Source organism: Arachis stenosperma, chromosome 4 (genome assembly GCF_014773155.1).
Source record: "Arachis stenosperma cultivar V10309 chromosome 4, arast.V10309.gnm1.PFL2, whole genome shotgun sequence".
Lineage (NCBI taxonomy): Eukaryota > Viridiplantae > Streptophyta > Magnoliopsida > Fabales > Fabaceae > Arachis > Arachis stenosperma.
The window spans coordinates 6,698,319-6,715,872 of record NC_080380.1 but is presented as its reverse complement, the minus strand read 5'-3'; the positions used below and the strand labels follow the sequence as shown (position 1 = coordinate 6,715,872).

Genomic DNA, 17,554 nt, shown 5'->3' with positions numbered 1-17,554 from the left:
GTTGTTGAATAATAATTTATTATTAACAAGTAAGGGTTTTTCCATGAAGGTTCATTAAAATATAAATGGTAGTTAATTAACCATACAAAGTGTGGAGAAAATTGTCCAATAGGTAAACACAATACAATAACCAAAACTCATGAAATACGAAGAAATCCGAACCTACTAATAAATAAAATAACTTGTGATGACTCTAGCTTTATCCTTTATATATTTTCTAATATTGTTAAATGTGTATTAATTTAATTATAATATAAAAAATATGACTAATTTAGCTTAATAGCAAAATAAGCATTATTAGGCAATATGATCAAATTATCAAGCCTAAAATAGTCCTGCATAAATGGATTAATGGACATTGCTGTTGACTCCCAGCACTTCAATTTCACTCCCTCCATCATAATGCTCTTGATTTTGATTAGTTATATCATGACATCTTCTCTCCCCATTCCATCGTTAACCTTTTTCCTCCTATATATTTGATTGAGTTTATGAAAGCGCAATTCAGGATTGTTTTGGTGGTAATAATAACTCACAAGAAAAAATCAATGTCTTTTAACGGTCGAGTGCCAATAAAATACTGCATACATAAGATAAGATTCTAATTTTAACAATTTTTTTATAGCCATTGGATGAACAGAGTACAGTTAAGGTAAGTTTTCAGAAAAAATTAAACTTAATTCACCAAAAAAACATTGAATACTAACTTGATGCAATTTTTTTGAATAAATTACTATTTATATTCAGAAAAGATACAAATGCTGACAAATGTATCCATACAAGAATAAAACGACTATTATAACCACCAAAGATGATTTTTGTGTGACAAGAGTACCCCGACATTAGTTACACAATTAGTCCGTTGGGTATTCTTGGCACACGGAAGCTATCTTCTGTGAATGTAATTGTCGTTTTATTATTATATGGATACATTTGTTAATATTTATATCTTTCATAGATACAAATGGTAATTTTTTTTTTTTTTTGAATTCAAACTAAATTTCAAGAATTGACATGGGTATTAATCCTTCAAAAGAAATCATAATCGTCCTCCAAGCTAAAACAAACACACCCATAGATATTTATAGGATTCTACAGTTGTCAGGCTCAGGCGCTATTCCATAACGTGGTAAGTAGAAGAATTGAAAAAAGAGCAATTAAGAAGAGCATGTGAGAGAAGGAGCTTATGGATATAAAAAGCACCCCTCAAAGGCCGAAAGATAAGAATTGCACGATTTGTATAGTTGCGCTTATTTTATTCGATCCGAATTCGTATGAATGAGTCATTATTTATGTGACATGTAACATCACACACAACATATATAAGCTTGATGAGATTATTGACAGAAGCCCAACCCCAACCCAACTCCAACCCCCACATTGGTGAGACATAAATTCATATCATGTGGAGGTTTCAATACACTAAGGTCCACTGAACATTTACGTGTGTCATTAGCCATTTAGCCTCTTCAAATTTATATGATTGATATACACATGCAGACGTACAATATTGCTACTGAATCAATTAGCATTCTTTTCAGTCCCCCGTGAATGTCTTATAAGAAAATTGACAGAAATTCATTTATTTTTCAGCCATGTATGTGTGTTGATGTGAGTTTACTATGACCTAATGTCATAAAAGTTTATAGTTGATTTGTCACATACATTGGCAGTGGTGGAAAAGCCCTTCTCCTCCTCCCTTGACCCCATCTCCAATCCCTATAATCATTGATGGTCAACATCTGTGATCACCCTATACATAGATAGATATATGTGTTATTTATTCATGACATTGAAAATTCATTGAGTCCTATAATGATACTTCACGTTCTTATCTCATCAAAATGGTTAGCTTCATCTATTGAAACTTCATATCTGAGTGATATTAGAGATTAAGGCAGTTATTACTGGCATATATCATTATTGAAGAACGCCTGCTATAATAAATTTAATAAGTAGGGTAGATCAAACAGAGGGTAACTTACTTGTAGAGATGAAAACCTAAGAAGGAAAAACCATAAGTGAAACTAGAATCATTTAAATACTTATGGATATGATGTGCAATATAAGATTATAGTGTTATAATCTGATTCATATGATCAACTACACCAAGTAAGAAAAAACTTATGATTTGTTGTCAATTAAAACCTTGCTTGTCCCCCTCCCCTTCCTTTTATTTTCTTCTCTAGTTCCCCATTACCTATTATTCCCATATATCTTGGTTATTTTCTTTTACTACTATTCACATGAAGATATCTTCTTACAAAAGTGATAGTTTAATATCCTTACATAATTTGACATATTTTACTAAGGGTCCGTTTGAAAAGCTTCAAAAGCTATTTTTTGAGGCTTTTGACTTATGAAAAGTCATATTAATGGTATTTGATACAATTTTTTAAATATATTTTTAATTTTTTGAAAAGTTATTTAAGAGTTTTGGAAGAAGTCAAAAAATTTGACTTCCCTCGTCCTCAAAAACTATTTTATCACTCCTATTTATTATACAACTTTAAAACAAATACTTATATGACAACTTTCCAAATACAAAATAACTTATTTATAAATTATTTTTAATATAAATTCTTATATTTTAAGCTATTTTTTCAAAAGAATTTAATTAAGTTGTTTATTCAAATTAGTCATAAATGTTTACCATAATACATGTCATTATCTAAACTATTATTTTCACACACTCACATCATTATGTGAGTATTCTCTTGTTTTTCCCTTATGGTAAAATGACAATTTCAAAACCCTGCTTATTCTTTTTCCTTCTCCCTGCTTATTCTTTTTCCTTCTCTTCCTACAGTAATATTTTGTATTAAAAGAAAGTGAAAACTCAGGTGAAGTCGACTTCATGTGAAGTTAATATTTGAGAGCCATTAGATAAAAATTTAGTCAAATCAGTTAAATCATCTAACGGCTCTCAGGTGTCAACTTCACGTAAAATCAATTGCACTTTAGTTTCAACCTTAAAAGAAAAACTTACCTTTTCAATTGACTTATTTTGTATTAAAACTTTCCTTTCTTCAGTTATCTTTAGTTATCCATTGGCGTTATTTTAGTTTGACCTAAATAAAAGGCTAAAGGGAAACATTCTTAGTAGAAGAGTTAACATGGAATTCAATGATTAACCAATCAATATCAACCAACTCGAAGTCAAGCATTTATTCAATTATAATCATGAACATAACTTGCGGATGCTGAATGGCAGCATAAGAATTTAACATTCAACTGTTATATAGTCCAAACGTTATTACAAAAACCTAGCAAGTCACAGATCAAATAAATATTCTTCAAGGCCCTAAAATCCCAAATGAATCGCCAATCTCAAAACAATGTCCTTACGGAAAAGTAGCTCAAGCTTGTGATTCAAGCTCCAAACGAAGGGTGTGACTAACTGCATCAGATCCCGGACCAGAGAATTGAATTGGACCTACAGTGAACACCATCATTAAAACTTGAATCTATATATTAATTCCTGCTATACTAAGTGGATCTTACTAATTGGGCTGGTTGGGTCCATTATACAATGATACGTACCTGGACTGACGTAGCAATTTTTTAGGGCCCACTCATCCCTCAAGGAGGCAAACTTTTTGAAGGGTGCCCCTGAAAGAAAATGAGATATAATAATCATTATTACCGCAAATATATAAATTAGAGCTGATGCCAGAACGGTAATAAAGGCAAAATTGTTAACGGTTTATGTCAGTTATACCTTGAAGCTCTACCATTGCCTTCTTGATCACGGGCTTGAACTTACCTGCAAAGAAATTACATTACATATTCATATAAACCATACGAAAGAAAGCATTCATAATTCAAATAGTAATTGGAAAAGAAAAAGTAATGGTATGGAAACATTTTCGTAAAATCTTTGTTTTACACTCTTTTTGGCATTTCATGTTAGCATATATTCGAATTAGAATTTATATATAATTCAAAATAATGATGCCGAAATTTGATAGAATACCCGAAAAAGTGAGATTGCCCTCTAAATTCGCCTCTATATTTTCCCTCTTGCTTTCTCTTCTCCAACTCAGTTTCAGCCATTTGAATAAGCATTTTCTCTGTTTCTATCTTGGCAACCTAAACTTGGAAGATAGAACCATTGACATTGACTTGATGCATCATGGGTCAAACAAACAAATAAAAGATAGCATTATAACGCCATTAGGCACCTGAACATTTCCATGTGGATCCCTTTCAAGCATCAATTGCTCTTGAATTGCTTGAGGTAAGAATTCAAAAAGCTTCAGTGACTGATCAGTGAGTTTCTTCTTCCATAATCCACCCTCATCCACAATATCATGGGCCAGAATTTCATTTAGTTCTGCAATAAGTTGCTGGACCTGAAAATCGCAAAACAGCATGTACAACCAGTATCATCAGCAAGTATGAGCATACAAACTGATTTACACACTAATGGAAAAATCACAAGTTCACACAGAGAGAAACACTGGCAAAAAATTTCTTGTGCTGATTGCTATGTACCTCAGGAATGAAATCAATTAAACCTTCAGGGATAAGAATGACCCCATAATTGTAATTAACTGCAGCTCTTTTACAAATAACATCTACAATATAGTCTGTGACATTTTTCAGTGTCAACTTCTTGGCAGCAACCTGAAATATGTATTTACAGGTCAAATCAAGTATATTTGATAAAAAAAAAGGTACAGTCTGAGTAGCAAATGTTAATCACAACTTCACAAAATCAATGTGTGAGAATATCAAATTAACTTCATCACATGCTAGAATGTACAAGATGATCAAATTTATTACAAACCTCTTCTCCAATAATAGTAATGTTTGGGTGGGTTTGTAAAGCACATTCCAGTGTAATGTGTGAAGCTGCACGCCCCATAAGCCGCACAACTGCAGACAGATGATCATATGTTTTTATTGATGCTTGGAAATATAACCTCAAATCTTCCAAATTCCAAAGATACATCAATATCAAATGATATCAACAGTTATGAAGTGCAAAATTGTTTAATGGTGAAGCAAACAAAGCTGTAAGAAGTGAGAACATAGGAACCAGTACAGAATGGTGACAAATCAGTTTCTAAGGTTCTTCTAAGAGGTTGTTCAATTTAAATACTCACAATGGTAATATTTTCCTGTTGATCGGGCATCTACCATAACATTTCCAATCATTTCAGAGTATATCTGCATTAAATCAACATATACATGTGAACAGGGTCAGTTCTCCGGATCATTCAGCATGCATCCAAACAGGCACATGCTATCCAACATCTTTTGGCAATTTGCACAAATGAGGGCAACAATGGAAAATATACATGGCCAATTAAATATTTAGAAATTTTCTTTTAGGAAACAAGATTCACGAATATCATAATGCTATAGCAAATTTGCAATCATGAATAAACCAAGTGCAAATCCTGACAAAGTTGTGGATCATGACAAGTTGTGTAGAGTTCCATGGATAATGTGATGGTTCCAAACACGAATATTTTATCAAATATGTTCACAATATTGCTAGAGAAATTGAAACACAGCTGTTGCTCTGAAAAGCATCCTCAAACACTTCAACACTCCCATTCCAACACATAAAAATAAAAAAATGGTTCCTAAATATTACTACATGCTTAGAAAATTATTGGTGATCAAAAGATAAAATTACTTATTTGAAATGTTAAAAACATGTAGAACTAGACCAATTCAAAATTACAAAGGCAGATTGAAGACTTGTTATTTAGCTTCATTTACCTTGCATGCGGTATCAAAACCAAAACTGGTAGGAACTTCTTTGCACTTTAAATCACCATCAATAGTTTTAGGACATCCAATCACGCGAGTCTTCAGATTTTTGCTTCTGCATAAATCCACATCAAACAAAAAATAGTTAAATAAACAGTATCACTTCACATACTCATGAATGGAAATTGTTTCTCTTATATTCATATAGAGACAATTACAATAATTATATATAGATGGAATGGTAATATGATCTTTAATGTTAATCATGACACAACATAAAAACAGCATTTAATTAACATAGCTTCCAAGAAGTTGGATCATTTCAACAATAAAGTGACTAAGAAACCTGAAGTTCTCAGCAAGTAGGCATGCATTTGTGTTTGAGTCATCTCCACCAATAACAACAAGCCCATCCAAGTCTAGCTTCTTTGTTGTTTCTTCAGCTTGTTTGAACTACACACATAAGTAAATCAAAATATTCTTATATTCTATTGTTGTCCATACTTAAGACAAAATAAGAACTCAAATGAACTAATCACATAGCAATTATGCACCACACCTGCTCTGGAGTTTCAATCTTGTCCCTCCCACTGCAAATCATGTCAAAGCCACCCTGCCAACAGATATTGCAACTGTCAGATCTCAAAATTTTGGCATCACTGATATAAGAAACAGAACCACGAGTACTGCAAACCAAAATATTAAATATCTATTTAATAAAAATTCACTACGCTAAGCCTCAGAATTCATAAATCATGATATACAGGGGAATATAAACAAAGCGAACACTATAGATAAAGCATTTTCAAAATACAGCTTAACAAGGACATTGTTCAATTTCAGCTCCAAAAGAGTAAAATAAAAACTATAAGTATGAAAATGTACCTGATTTCTATAAGGATAAATATAGTCCGAGTTGAGTTCAACGTATTTGCATTTTACCTAGATTGTGACTATGTTCTTTCCAAGTCACAGGTTGCCAAATTGAAAAAGAAGAAAAGAAAACAAATCACCATATGGTTCTTAGGGTTACAATGAAGATTTCTGATACATTCTGCAACAAACTGACAAAATACAAGACCAATCTTACAGTCATCTACAATCAAACAGCACCCAGTTGTTCTTATATTCTTGACATCATAGTTTTAGTAGTTCAAATGGACAGTGATCCTTAGCAATGTCTCTGCTCCATCAGTGGAAACCTGTCCTGGGGGGATAAGAGCTCTGAGCTCTGCAAAACCGCTTGCGTTCTTGAACTTCCCTGTGCCCCCGATCACTGATAACTGCGACATGGCGCTCCCTATCTTGTACAGGCCATAGAAGTTAAGGCTGTCTCCATACTCCCCTCCTTCGAACAAGGCGGTAAATGTCATCATCTGTCTACTCCCATCTGCCGAACTCGCCACGTACACTCCTTGAGCTTTCCCAACTATTTGTGACCCCAGCTCTGGTTGAGCCGTTAAAACATCATCAATTACAGTGATTGTGCCGAAACCAAGTCCCAAACCATCAGGTCCTAACTGCAACTGAGCATTATTCTGGTTGTTATTGTTGCTTGAGTCTCCTGCAAAGCTCGTACCAGCCAAGCCGGTTCCAAGTGGGATCCCGAATACTCCGTTGACAGTTGGAAGAGCACCATTGGCATTGGGGACAGCAGTCTGACCTTGCGGGATGTTGAATCCTATTGGCATCGCAAAAGGCACTTGCCCGCTGTAAATGTTGCCCAGCAAGCCGGTAACCGGCCTAGCTGTTGGGCTGCTTCCTCCTTGAAGGTCATGCATGTACAACTCAATCATTGCTTCTTTTCCTGTGGCTGGAATCGGGTCAATTGCGGATACACCAATCACTTCCCATTGAGCAACGGTAATTAACATTGCCATTGAAGCTGTAAATAATGATCTTATCAACATCTTGTTTCCAAGTATTTCAGATGTAGATTTTGCTACTTCTTCTATTTAGTAGAGTGCAATTGAATACAAAACCTTGGTATTATATAGTAGAGAATGCATGGGTGAGTTTTGGAGTGGTTGTGAGAAAGGAGATTTAATGAAGTGGTTGAATTTAGTAAGAACGTTGATTAGTTGAAATGAGCCACATCCTTATCTAGTGCCATTTTTGAGGTGTTTATGAAAGAGAATATTTGTGATGAAATGAAATCAGGTTCTTCATGAAAATGCATAGCAAAAAAAAGTAATTTCATTTAACCACTCAATCCCTTAATGTTTTTCTATTGCTAGATGTTCTAAGATTCAGAAAATGGATTTAGATGGTGAGGTACAACTAAACCAAAGTCTAGTGACACTATTATCGTTGAAAATCTAAAGAGAAAAATATGATAATGATATTTTCAATTAAGAGCAATATCACATTATTAATAAAATTTATTATTTTTTGTTAATACTTATCAATAATCAAGAGATATTTTTGTACTAATTCAAAATTTTAAATCTTAAAGCATAAATTTTAATAATATAAAAATAAAATATCTAAATTCTTAACTAATATTAATAAAACTGACATCTCTCTTTCAATTATTGTAATTACAATATTAGTATAGTATTTTCATGTGAACGGTTAATGTCCCAAATTATATTAAATTTTATTTTATTTAAATTTTTTTTGACTTACTCAAAACTTGTTATTGTTTTGAAATAATCCTATTTACTAAGGATATACTTAAAAATAATGTAATTATGTTTTTGTAATAAAAATTTAATTTGGCTTCTCAAATTCTATATTTTTTTCAATTAAAATCTTCAAATTTTAATTGACTTAAAATGGTACTTAAAACTTAACTCTATAATAATTTATTTTGGTCATTTAGTTTGGAGTATTCTGAGATCTGAAGACCCGGCGATGTGTGACTGGGCAAACTGTATTGAGTATTCGTTGTGGACACAGCATTGTGATGAGGGACGTAGATTCGGACACATGACGACAAATATCTCTGAGTGTGTGAACTTAATCCTTAAGGGTGTCAGAAACCTTCCTGTGTGCTCGCTAGTGAAGGCAACATAGGAAGGTTGGCCGAATTATTTGTTCGCAAAGGGAGAGAGCCTGAGGCGCAGCTGGAACCGGACAACAATTTAGTCAGCATTTGGTGAAGTGTATAGAGGCCAACTTGAAGACGGCTAGGTGCTTCACGGTGACTTTGTACGACAGGGATAACTCCGAGTTCACCGTCGCAGATACAACTCCGACTGGTTCTTTCTCACTGGGTAGCTACAGAGTCTCGCTTGCATCTCAAACATGTGACTGCGGATACTTCCAGGCACTTCATTTCCCGTGTCCCCACGCACTGGCATGCTGTGCCTACTCACGGCTTACATGGGAGCCTTACGTCCACCAGGTGTATCGTCTTAGTTCGGTGTTCAGTGTGTATCGGATGGGTTTCACACCTCCCATTCCGGAGGATTTCTGTCCACCATATGACGGGCCGACTGTCATCCCGGACCCGAATAAGAGGCGTGCGAGAGAGGGTCGCCCGAGGTCCACTCGGATACGGACCAATATGGACGAGGCAGATCCGAACCGGCCAAAGAGATGTGGGCTTTGTCGGCAGCCCGGCCACACACGTCGGAGTTGCCCACAACTCGGAGGAGCAGAGCACACACGGGGACATGAGTAGGTGTATTACTAGCTTTGGCACTTTTTTTATTTCACTTTCGCGTTTAGATTCCACTATTATCGGTTTTCTTACTTGTAGTTGATAAGTGATAGAATTTGTTAATGTTAGTGCGATGTAATGTGCATGGGATCTTAATTAATTAATATGTTTTGTTTTCGAAGTTTTAAATGAAATGTATCTTGAATGTACACCAGAATAAATAACTCTACGAGTTAAATTAAGACATCATGCGGAAACTATGCTTGTAACAGAAATTAGTGTTTGGAACGAATTGTGAGTAATTCGAACCAGCTTAGTTTGAATTACTTGGTGAGTCGTTCTTGAGTGTAATTCGAACCAATAGAGTTCGAATTATGCTCCTTGATAGTTCGAACCAAGTAGGTTCGAATTATGTTCATCACATGCTCCTCCATAATTCGAGTTAAGTTTGTTCGAATTATATGTTAGATTAGTTCAAATCATGCTAGTTCGAATTATATAAAAACATGCTTTGACTAATTTGTGATGTTATTTTTAGTTTGACTGATTCACATAATTTTTGTCCTCCCTTGACTTAAATGTGTTTTTTGCCTTTTTTTTTTAATCACTCTAACATTACCGTATATTTAATATGGTTGATAACCTAACTTGTTATATGTACACTTTTGGGTGGTAGTGGTGGCTAAGTAATATGCACATGTCTAACGATCTAACTCATATAGATAACCATAAACCATTTACATTTCGTTGCAATCTTATCAAATGAGAAATATATCTACATCTACTATAATAATAATGACTAAACGACTATAAATATTATTGCAGTGACATATTTGTTCAATAAAATGATGTTACCTCATCTGGCAATCAACACACACGACGGATTTATTACTTTATTAACAATGACACGACTCGCAAAGAAGGAAAAATGAAGAAAAAACATTCATACGGACACACGTGATGGATATGTTGAATCAATAATACATAGGTCAATTATTATAACTTGCTATAGAAGAATTTTAAAACTTAATTAAGTACCATGATAAAATTTTTAGTGACGTTAAGTATATTCTAAAAATATTTCTGAATATTTTTAAAAATATAAGTGCAATAAAACATCAACAGAAAGAGTAGAAGGTTCATTATATTTGAACAATGAACGCACTACTTTTTTTTTTATATTTTATATACATATATGTTATACATAAACCAAATAATATTTTATAATATATATGCATACTTGTGTATATTAATTTATATAGTTTAGCATGAAGCAAATAAAGTAAATGTTCAAATGGTCTCTAATTTTAAATTGCTACAGAATTTTAAAAATATATATGGAGAGGAGAGTGGAGATATGAAGTATGAAGGCTGATTTTTTTAGATATGGTGTTAGGGTGTGTGTTATGCGGGGATATGATGATTTAGGGTTATTTACACTGGTATGGCGGCGGTGAGTTTTTGGCATTTAGGGGGAAGAAATCGGTGGCACCGATTTGAGGTATAGGGGAAATCGGTGGCACCGATTTGAGTGAGACATGAAGAAAATCGGTGGGACCGATTTGTGGAAGGGGATGATGGTGGGTATGAAATCGGTGCCACCGATTTGTGTGTGGGCTAAATTTTTTTTTAATACGGGATCAGAAATCGGTCCCGCCGATTTGGGTGTGCAGCGGTCGGTCCCTCCGATTTGCCATTAGTCACCACAAAAACGGATGTTGTCCTCACGGAAGCCCCATTTCTTCCTCGTTCGCACTCTTCTCCTCTCTTCTCTTCTCTTCTCTTCTCTAATTCTTGGCTTTCATTTGGGTAAAAAAAATATCTGTGAGGCTGGAAATAGATAGTGATATGGATGATAGAGTTGTATTGAAGATTTATTACTACGGGCAGATCTTATTACAAACATATGAGGGAGTTCAATTCGTGTGTGAAAATCCATTAGATGTTGTTATTCCATTCACATTGTCATTTGAGGAGTTGAAAGGTGTGATTTGTGAGAAGATAGGCACGCAAAGATGTAGGAGAATATCGTGTATTTTGTACAGGTATCCTTTACCTGTGTTTGGCGGGTTTGTTCAATTTCAAACCAAGTATGTGATGGACGAAGCGAGTATGCAGGAAATGTTTTCAATGTACATGGAAAATCGCCACCGAATATCGTGCATCGAATTATATATTGAGTTTGAGCAATCTGAAGCAGACCGTAACATTGAGTTGGAAGATTATAATAGTGAAAGCGAAGATGAATTTGAAAGTAACTATGAGATCGCCGGTGCAGGCGAGGACGAAGAAGAAGCTGTTGGCGACATGAACGCAGATGTGGCGGAAGTTGCAAATGCACTAGCAAACCCGCATCCGTTTCAAGAGCCTTCTTTCATGCGGTCGTTAGATTTAGGGGCTATGCACGCATCGGAGTTTCCGGAATATGAATACAGGTGCGTAAACCTAGCTAGCTACGTGAATCTCTGAATTGTTGTTTACGTAGATGGAATAGAGAAGAATAAGACTATAACGATCTTACCTAGTAAAGCATGTTTATTAATTGAATTGTTACTTTTGATGTATGTAGCCCCTCCTGTTGTGGCGGATGGTGAGTTCACAGTGGGGATGGAATTCAGCTCAAGGGAGGCAGTAATCAAGGCAATGAAAGATTATACCATCCGGAGAGGTGTGGACTATCGGGTATATGAGTCGGAACCGACGACATTCTATGCCAAATGTATAGAATATGGGAATGGTTGTGACTGGTTGATCCGGATAACCAAAATGCAGAAGAAGTACTGTTGGGAGATAAGGAGGTACAATGGAAGTCATACCTGTACCAGGTCTACTATTTCTCAAGACCATTCGAAGCTGGATTCCAAGACAGTTGCGGAAGCAATAAAGCCGTTGGTAGAGGTTGACCCATCTATAAAGGTAAAATCTGTAATTGCTGATATCCAGTCAAAGTTTAACTACACCATCAGTTATCGCAAGGCTTGGTTAGCAAAGCAGCAGGCGGTCGAATCAATTTTCGGAAGTTGGGAAGCATCGTATGAAGCTTTGCCGATATGGTTTGAGGCCATGTGCCACAAAGAGCCATCAGCAGTGGTTCACTTTGAAACAATGCCAGCTTACCAGGGGGATGATTTGGTTCCTGATATACGTGTTCTACATAGAGTCTTCTGGAGTTTTTACCCCTGTATAAGGGCCTTCAGACACTGCAAGCCAGTGGTGCAGGTGGACGGGACTCATTTGTATGGAAAATACAAGGGTTGTTTATTGGTTGCAGTGTCACAAGATGGTAATAACAACATCGTGCCTATTGCATTTGCCATAGTGGAGGGAGAGACTTCTGATGCATGGCACTTTTTTCTGAGCAACCTGCGTCAACATGTGGTGACCCGTGATGGTGTCGGACTAATCTCCGATCGACACGATTCGATTAGGTCAGCTGTTGAACGAAGTAATGGGGCGTGGTCTCCTCCAAGAGCTTTCCATATGTTTTGCATCAGGCATATTGAGTCCAACTTCTTGAGGAAGTTCAAAGCACCTTACCTGCAGAAGCTTATCGTCAACATTGGTAAGTTTGTATACAATGAACTTTTAATTTCTTGTAGGCATGATCAAATAGACTGGTGTTCATAGCTTACTGAATGTTTGTCATAGGATATTCACGGACGACCAGGGAGTACCAGATGCGTTATGAACGATTAAAGGAACGGGGTGAGGCTTACACCAATTGGCTTGATCGGATCCCTCGTGAGCAGTATGCTTTGGCATTTGATGGTGGTTACCGATGGGGTCACATGACCACCAATCTTGTGGAATGTATCAACTCCGTCCTAAAGGGTGCACGCAATCTCCCAGTCACTGCACTTGTTAAGGCGACATTTTACAGACTGAATGAGTTGTTCACTAGGAAAAGAGCTGAGGCTGAAGCCCGAATCAGTGCTGGACTTGTGTTCTCTGAGATGGTGACAACGAAGCTGAATGCAAATCAACGAGCATCAGGTAACATACAGGTTTGCTGTTTTGATAGAGAAAATGAAGTCTTCGAAGTACGCGAGATGCCTAGTGGGGTTGAGTATGCGGTTGACCTGCGCCACTATCGGTGTGATTGTGGTGAATTCCAGGTTGACCGAATTCCGTGTAGGCACGTGTTTGCGTGTTGCGCAAATCAGAGGTTGGATTGGAAAGTGTTCGTTAATGACGTTTACAAGATGGACCAAATTCGAAGAGTATACAGGGCTAGGTTTCGACCACTGGGAAATCCGGCAACGTGGCCTGCTTATCATGGACCCAGATTCGTTGGAAACCCGTTCCTAAGACGGGTTGCCAAGGGCCGGCCGAAGATGACCCGCTTCTTGAATGAGATGGACACCCGTATGTTGCGTCGCCCGAGGCAATGCAAGCAATGCGGTGCAGAGGGCCATAGTCGCAGTAGATGTCGTCAAAGTGGTGGACCGAGTGCAGGTCCAACCGACTAGTAGTTGAACAAAAAAAAAAAATAATTATTAGTTAACATATAATTATTAGTTAATTTTGAATTTCTTGTAAAAATATTTCTAACAATTTTATTGAACATTATTATTATTGATATTATTATTATTATTATTATTATTATTGCTATTACTATTATTATTATTATTATTATTATTATTGTTATTATTGATAATTTAATTCGTTTAAGTATTAAAAAGGAATTTAAGAATTATCATACCTGCACAACGAAAGCATTGAAATTGCCATAGTTATCAGAACCGGACCGGACCGATCGGTTCGACCGGAAAATCGGTGAACCGATGGTCTGGCCGGTTCGGTTTGTAAGTTGGACCGGTTTGTAGGATCTCCCTCCACTACCCAAAAAATGCTTAACGTGTGGATCGAACACACGACCATCGCAGAGCATTCCCTCCCCTTTTGCCACTATGCCAACCATGTTTCTTACTAATTTAGTTAACAATAAGTAGATACTAATAACGAAATAAACATAGTCAACAATAACAACCTACTTAACAATAATAACCTAGATAACATACTCAATGAGTCAACAGTACACATTATGTCTTAAATAGTAGTAAGAACGTAGGTAACATTGTCAATAATTAAGTAGTTACAACTTCACTTCCTCGGTCCCCACTTGATATCCTTGTATATCTTTTTGCACTTCTTTGCAATCCTTTTAAAACCGGATGGTGTATACCGATTTGCACTCCGACGTGGAGGATCAGCTCGAAGGTTGTAACCTTTACCTTTTTCACTTGTGGCCGTACCTATGTAAACACAACAAATACAAATACAAAATAAACATAACTGTACAAATATAAATATAAATATAAATATGAATACAAATACAAATATAAATACAAATACAATTACAAATATAAATACAAATACAGTTACAAATATATCTACAAATAAATACAAATACAATTACAAATATATCTACAAATAAATAAAAAAACAAATACAAATATGAATATAAATACAAATACAATTACAAATATAAATTATAAATATAATTACCTGCACTAGGAGCTGTATCCTCGTCAGCAGGATTGTCATCCTCATCACCACCCTCATCCTCAGACTCATCAGCGTCATTCCCCTCATCCTCAGACTCATCCTCATCATCACCCTCATCATCACCCTCATCCTCAGACTCATCCTCAGAGTCATCCTCAACCTCATCCTGATGAACTGCTCTATGACTCTCATGAATCATAGTCATCGGAATACGTCTATCATATCCACTTTGTATGATCCCTCCCGCGGCTTCATTACTTCTGCTTGAGTCAACAGACTAAATACCTGAATGTGACTGGTGCGACCCCGATGCCATCAAACCAAGTAGCTGACTGAATGAAGGTTGCTCTCCATACTCAGAATGTGGACCACCCCAATCCTGATGGTGTAACGGGACTGACGCTGAGTAATAATCAGACGGATGCGTGTAAGGAACATATGGTGCAAAGTAATCAACCCCCTGATGTGGCGGCACCGGTGGCGGTGGTGGTGGAGGTACGGCCACCGGTTCCGGTTCCGGTTCTGGTGCCGGTGGTGGTGGTGGTGGTGGAGGACCTTCTGGATTCTCTTCAAACACAAGGTTTGACAATTGCAAGTGGCCACCATATGCCTCTCGGTACCACTGCATGTAAATTTCTAAAGGATAATGTAAATGCTCCAAGTCTTCAGATAGAATGTGACTATATCTATTGGTCCATTGCATCACCCATTGCGAGTGGGTATTGGCCCAGTCCTGATTCTTAGGCCCTGTTAGAACTTCCCCATGTGATGCACCTAGATCCTGCACTTCACTAGGAACACCCTGTGTCAATCCAAATTGCCTCCTGACTCTATCAGTAGCATGCCACTCGATGCATTCAAAAGATATAAGTGGCACTGTGGCACTCCACACCACAGAATTATGATGGATGGCTAAGGGAATTACGTCTGGCTCGATGTATCCAATGCCATAAGCCTGCCAAAGAAACTAGACACCTCTCCCAGTAAGATGATTACACAGCAATTACTTCACTTAAGAATTTACATAAGGTACTTCTATTTTACACAATACCTGTCCTTCTTCTAGATCATCCAACAACCTCCTGAATTGGGCAAGCGTTTTATATCGGTAGGCATAGTTTGACGGTCCCAGTTATGCCACCTGCAGACGGATAATCCATTTCCTAACTTAAGTTACCATAAACTAAATACAATTTAAATCAATTACCACGACGCATACTTTAATCAAGATTACCTGTTTGCAAGTGGAAAAGCTCGGGGATTGCCAGGAATCGGCGCTAGAAATGGTAGCCGGATCCAAGCCCAACTTACCAACAGTGTCAGTGGACCGTCCATCTCCTTGCAGTCGACACGAGTTGCCCTGCACAATGATCTATACAAGTGTGCCAGGCATGCCGAACCCCAACTAAACTGTATGATCTGGCCGAAGTTGCGGAGCAAGGGTAAAAATTTCCAGTGCACCCCTGCACCCGACTTATCTGTAAATAGAACTTTACCAAATAACAACATTATGTGACACTTTACATACATCTGCATGCTAACAACATCATTCAGTTCTATACGATCTCTCACACCCCTAAACCACGTCAACTTTATAAAGCTCCCTCTACATTCATTTTCCTGGGTGCAACTCCAAAGTGGTGCAAGCACTCGGCTTCCAATGCCTCAAAGCTACTCATGGTCGGACCTGTAACCGGAAGACCATTTGTTGGCAGACCGAGAATTACCGCCACATCCTCCAAGGTCACTGCACACTCACCAACCGGAAAGTGGAACGTATGAGTCTCGGGCCGCCATCTCTCAATCAGAGCAGTAATCATTGCTGACTGGCCTTTAACAACTCCAATTTGGGATACATAATAAAATCCACTCTCGCGTAACTGTGCCTCAACAATCTGGTTATATGGATCCGGCGGGTGTAAATGGTCACACTCCAACATCCTTGAAGCCTACAATACCACATTTTCCAGTATAAGAACAAATCTAACACAACTATATTATTCAATAACACAACTATACTTTAACATGTCCATTAAAACTAATTTCCAGCATAAAACCAATTCAAACAAAAAAACAGCATACTAATTTCTGATTATTATTCTTATTACTATTATTATTATTATTATTATTATTATTATTATTATCATTATTATTATTATAATTATTATTATTATTATTCAAACATCAAACACACACTTTCTCTCCTATTAGGATTATTGTTATTGTTATTATCATTATTATTATTATAAAAAAAGCAAACTAATTTATTATTATTATTATTATTATTATTATTATTATTATTATTATTACTTATTTTTATTATTATTATTCAAACAGCTTATTATGATTATTATTATTGTTATCAATATTATTATTCGTATAATAAAAAAAGCATACTAAGTTATTATTATTATTATTACTATTATTATTATTCAAACAGCATACATACATTTCTCTATTATTCTGATTATTATTATTGGTATTATTATTATTCGTATAAAAAAAAACTATACCAAATAAATTATTATTATTATTATCATTATTATTATTATTATATTCAAACAGCATACATACATGTACATACATACATACATACTAATTTTCTATTATTATGATTATTATTATTGTATTATTATTGGTATAAAACGTACCATACTCATGATTTTTTATTACTATTATTATTATTATTATTATTATTATTATTATTATTAT

At 36.0% G+C, this 17,554-nt stretch overlaps 3 protein-coding genes across 3 annotated transcripts; 1 reads left to right on the top strand and 2 right to left on the bottom strand.

Annotated features, from left to right (window-relative positions):
- Positions 1–3,202: 3,202 nt before the first annotated feature.
- LOC130974491 (pyrophosphate--fructose 6-phosphate 1-phosphotransferase subunit beta 1-like) lies at positions 3,203–6,823 on the bottom strand. The gene is made up of 13 exons (XM_057899367.1): positions 6,761–6,823; positions 6,613–6,669; positions 6,287–6,340; positions 6,074–6,180; positions 5,737–5,842; positions 5,112–5,175; positions 4,793–4,881; positions 4,498–4,629; positions 4,185–4,355; positions 3,915–4,092; positions 3,722–3,766; positions 3,544–3,612; positions 3,203–3,436 (listed from the first exon to the last, which is right to left on the bottom strand). Exons 1-13 carry the CDS (start codon positions 6,821–6,823, stop codon positions 3,360–3,362), a joined length of 1,212 nt encoding a protein of 403 aa, XP_057755350.1. The 3' UTR covers positions 3,203–3,359.
- On the bottom strand, positions 6,614–7,775 carry LOC130973284 (dirigent protein 16-like). The gene has a single exon (XM_057897742.1). The coding sequence runs from the start codon at positions 7,635–7,637 to the stop codon at positions 6,873–6,875; it is 765 nt and encodes a 254-aa protein (XP_057753725.1). The 5' UTR covers positions 7,638–7,775; the 3' UTR covers positions 6,614–6,872.
- Positions 7,776–11,893: 4,118 nt separating this feature from the next.
- Positions 11,894–13,803, top strand: LOC130974490 (uncharacterized). The gene is made up of 2 exons (XM_057899366.1): positions 11,894–12,896; positions 12,983–13,803. The coding sequence occupies exons 1-2, from the start codon at positions 11,894–11,896 to the stop codon at positions 13,801–13,803; spliced, it is 1,824 nt and encodes a 607-aa protein (XP_057755349.1).
- Positions 13,804–17,554: the final 3,751 nt, after the last annotated feature.

Excerpts from the sequence above, each read along its gene's own strand:
- LOC130974491 (XM_057899367.1), bottom strand. The coding sequence starts at position 6,823 with ATGACTGTAAGATTGGTCTTGTATTTTGTCAGTTTGTTGCAGAATGTA. Across the intron at positions 6,341-6,612 it reads TTTATCCTTATAGAAATCAG|GGTGGCTTTGACATGATTTG; the intron begins GTACATTTTCAT and ends ATCTGTTGGCAG. Across the intron at positions 4,630-4,792 it reads TTACTATTATTGGAGAAGAG|GTTGCTGCCAAGAAGTTGAC; the intron begins GTTTGTAATAAA and ends TACATATTTCAG.
- LOC130973284 (XM_057897742.1), bottom strand. The coding sequence starts at position 7,637 with ATGTTGATAAGATCATTATTTACAGCTTCAATGGCAATGTTAATTACC.
- LOC130974490 (XM_057899366.1), top strand. The coding sequence starts at position 11,894 with ATGTATGTAGCCCCTCCTGTTGTGGCGGATGGTGAGTTCACAGTGGGG. Across the intron at positions 12,897-12,982 it reads GAAGCTTATCGTCAACATTG|GATATTCACGGACGACCAGG; the intron begins GTAAGTTTGTAT and ends TGTTTGTCATAG.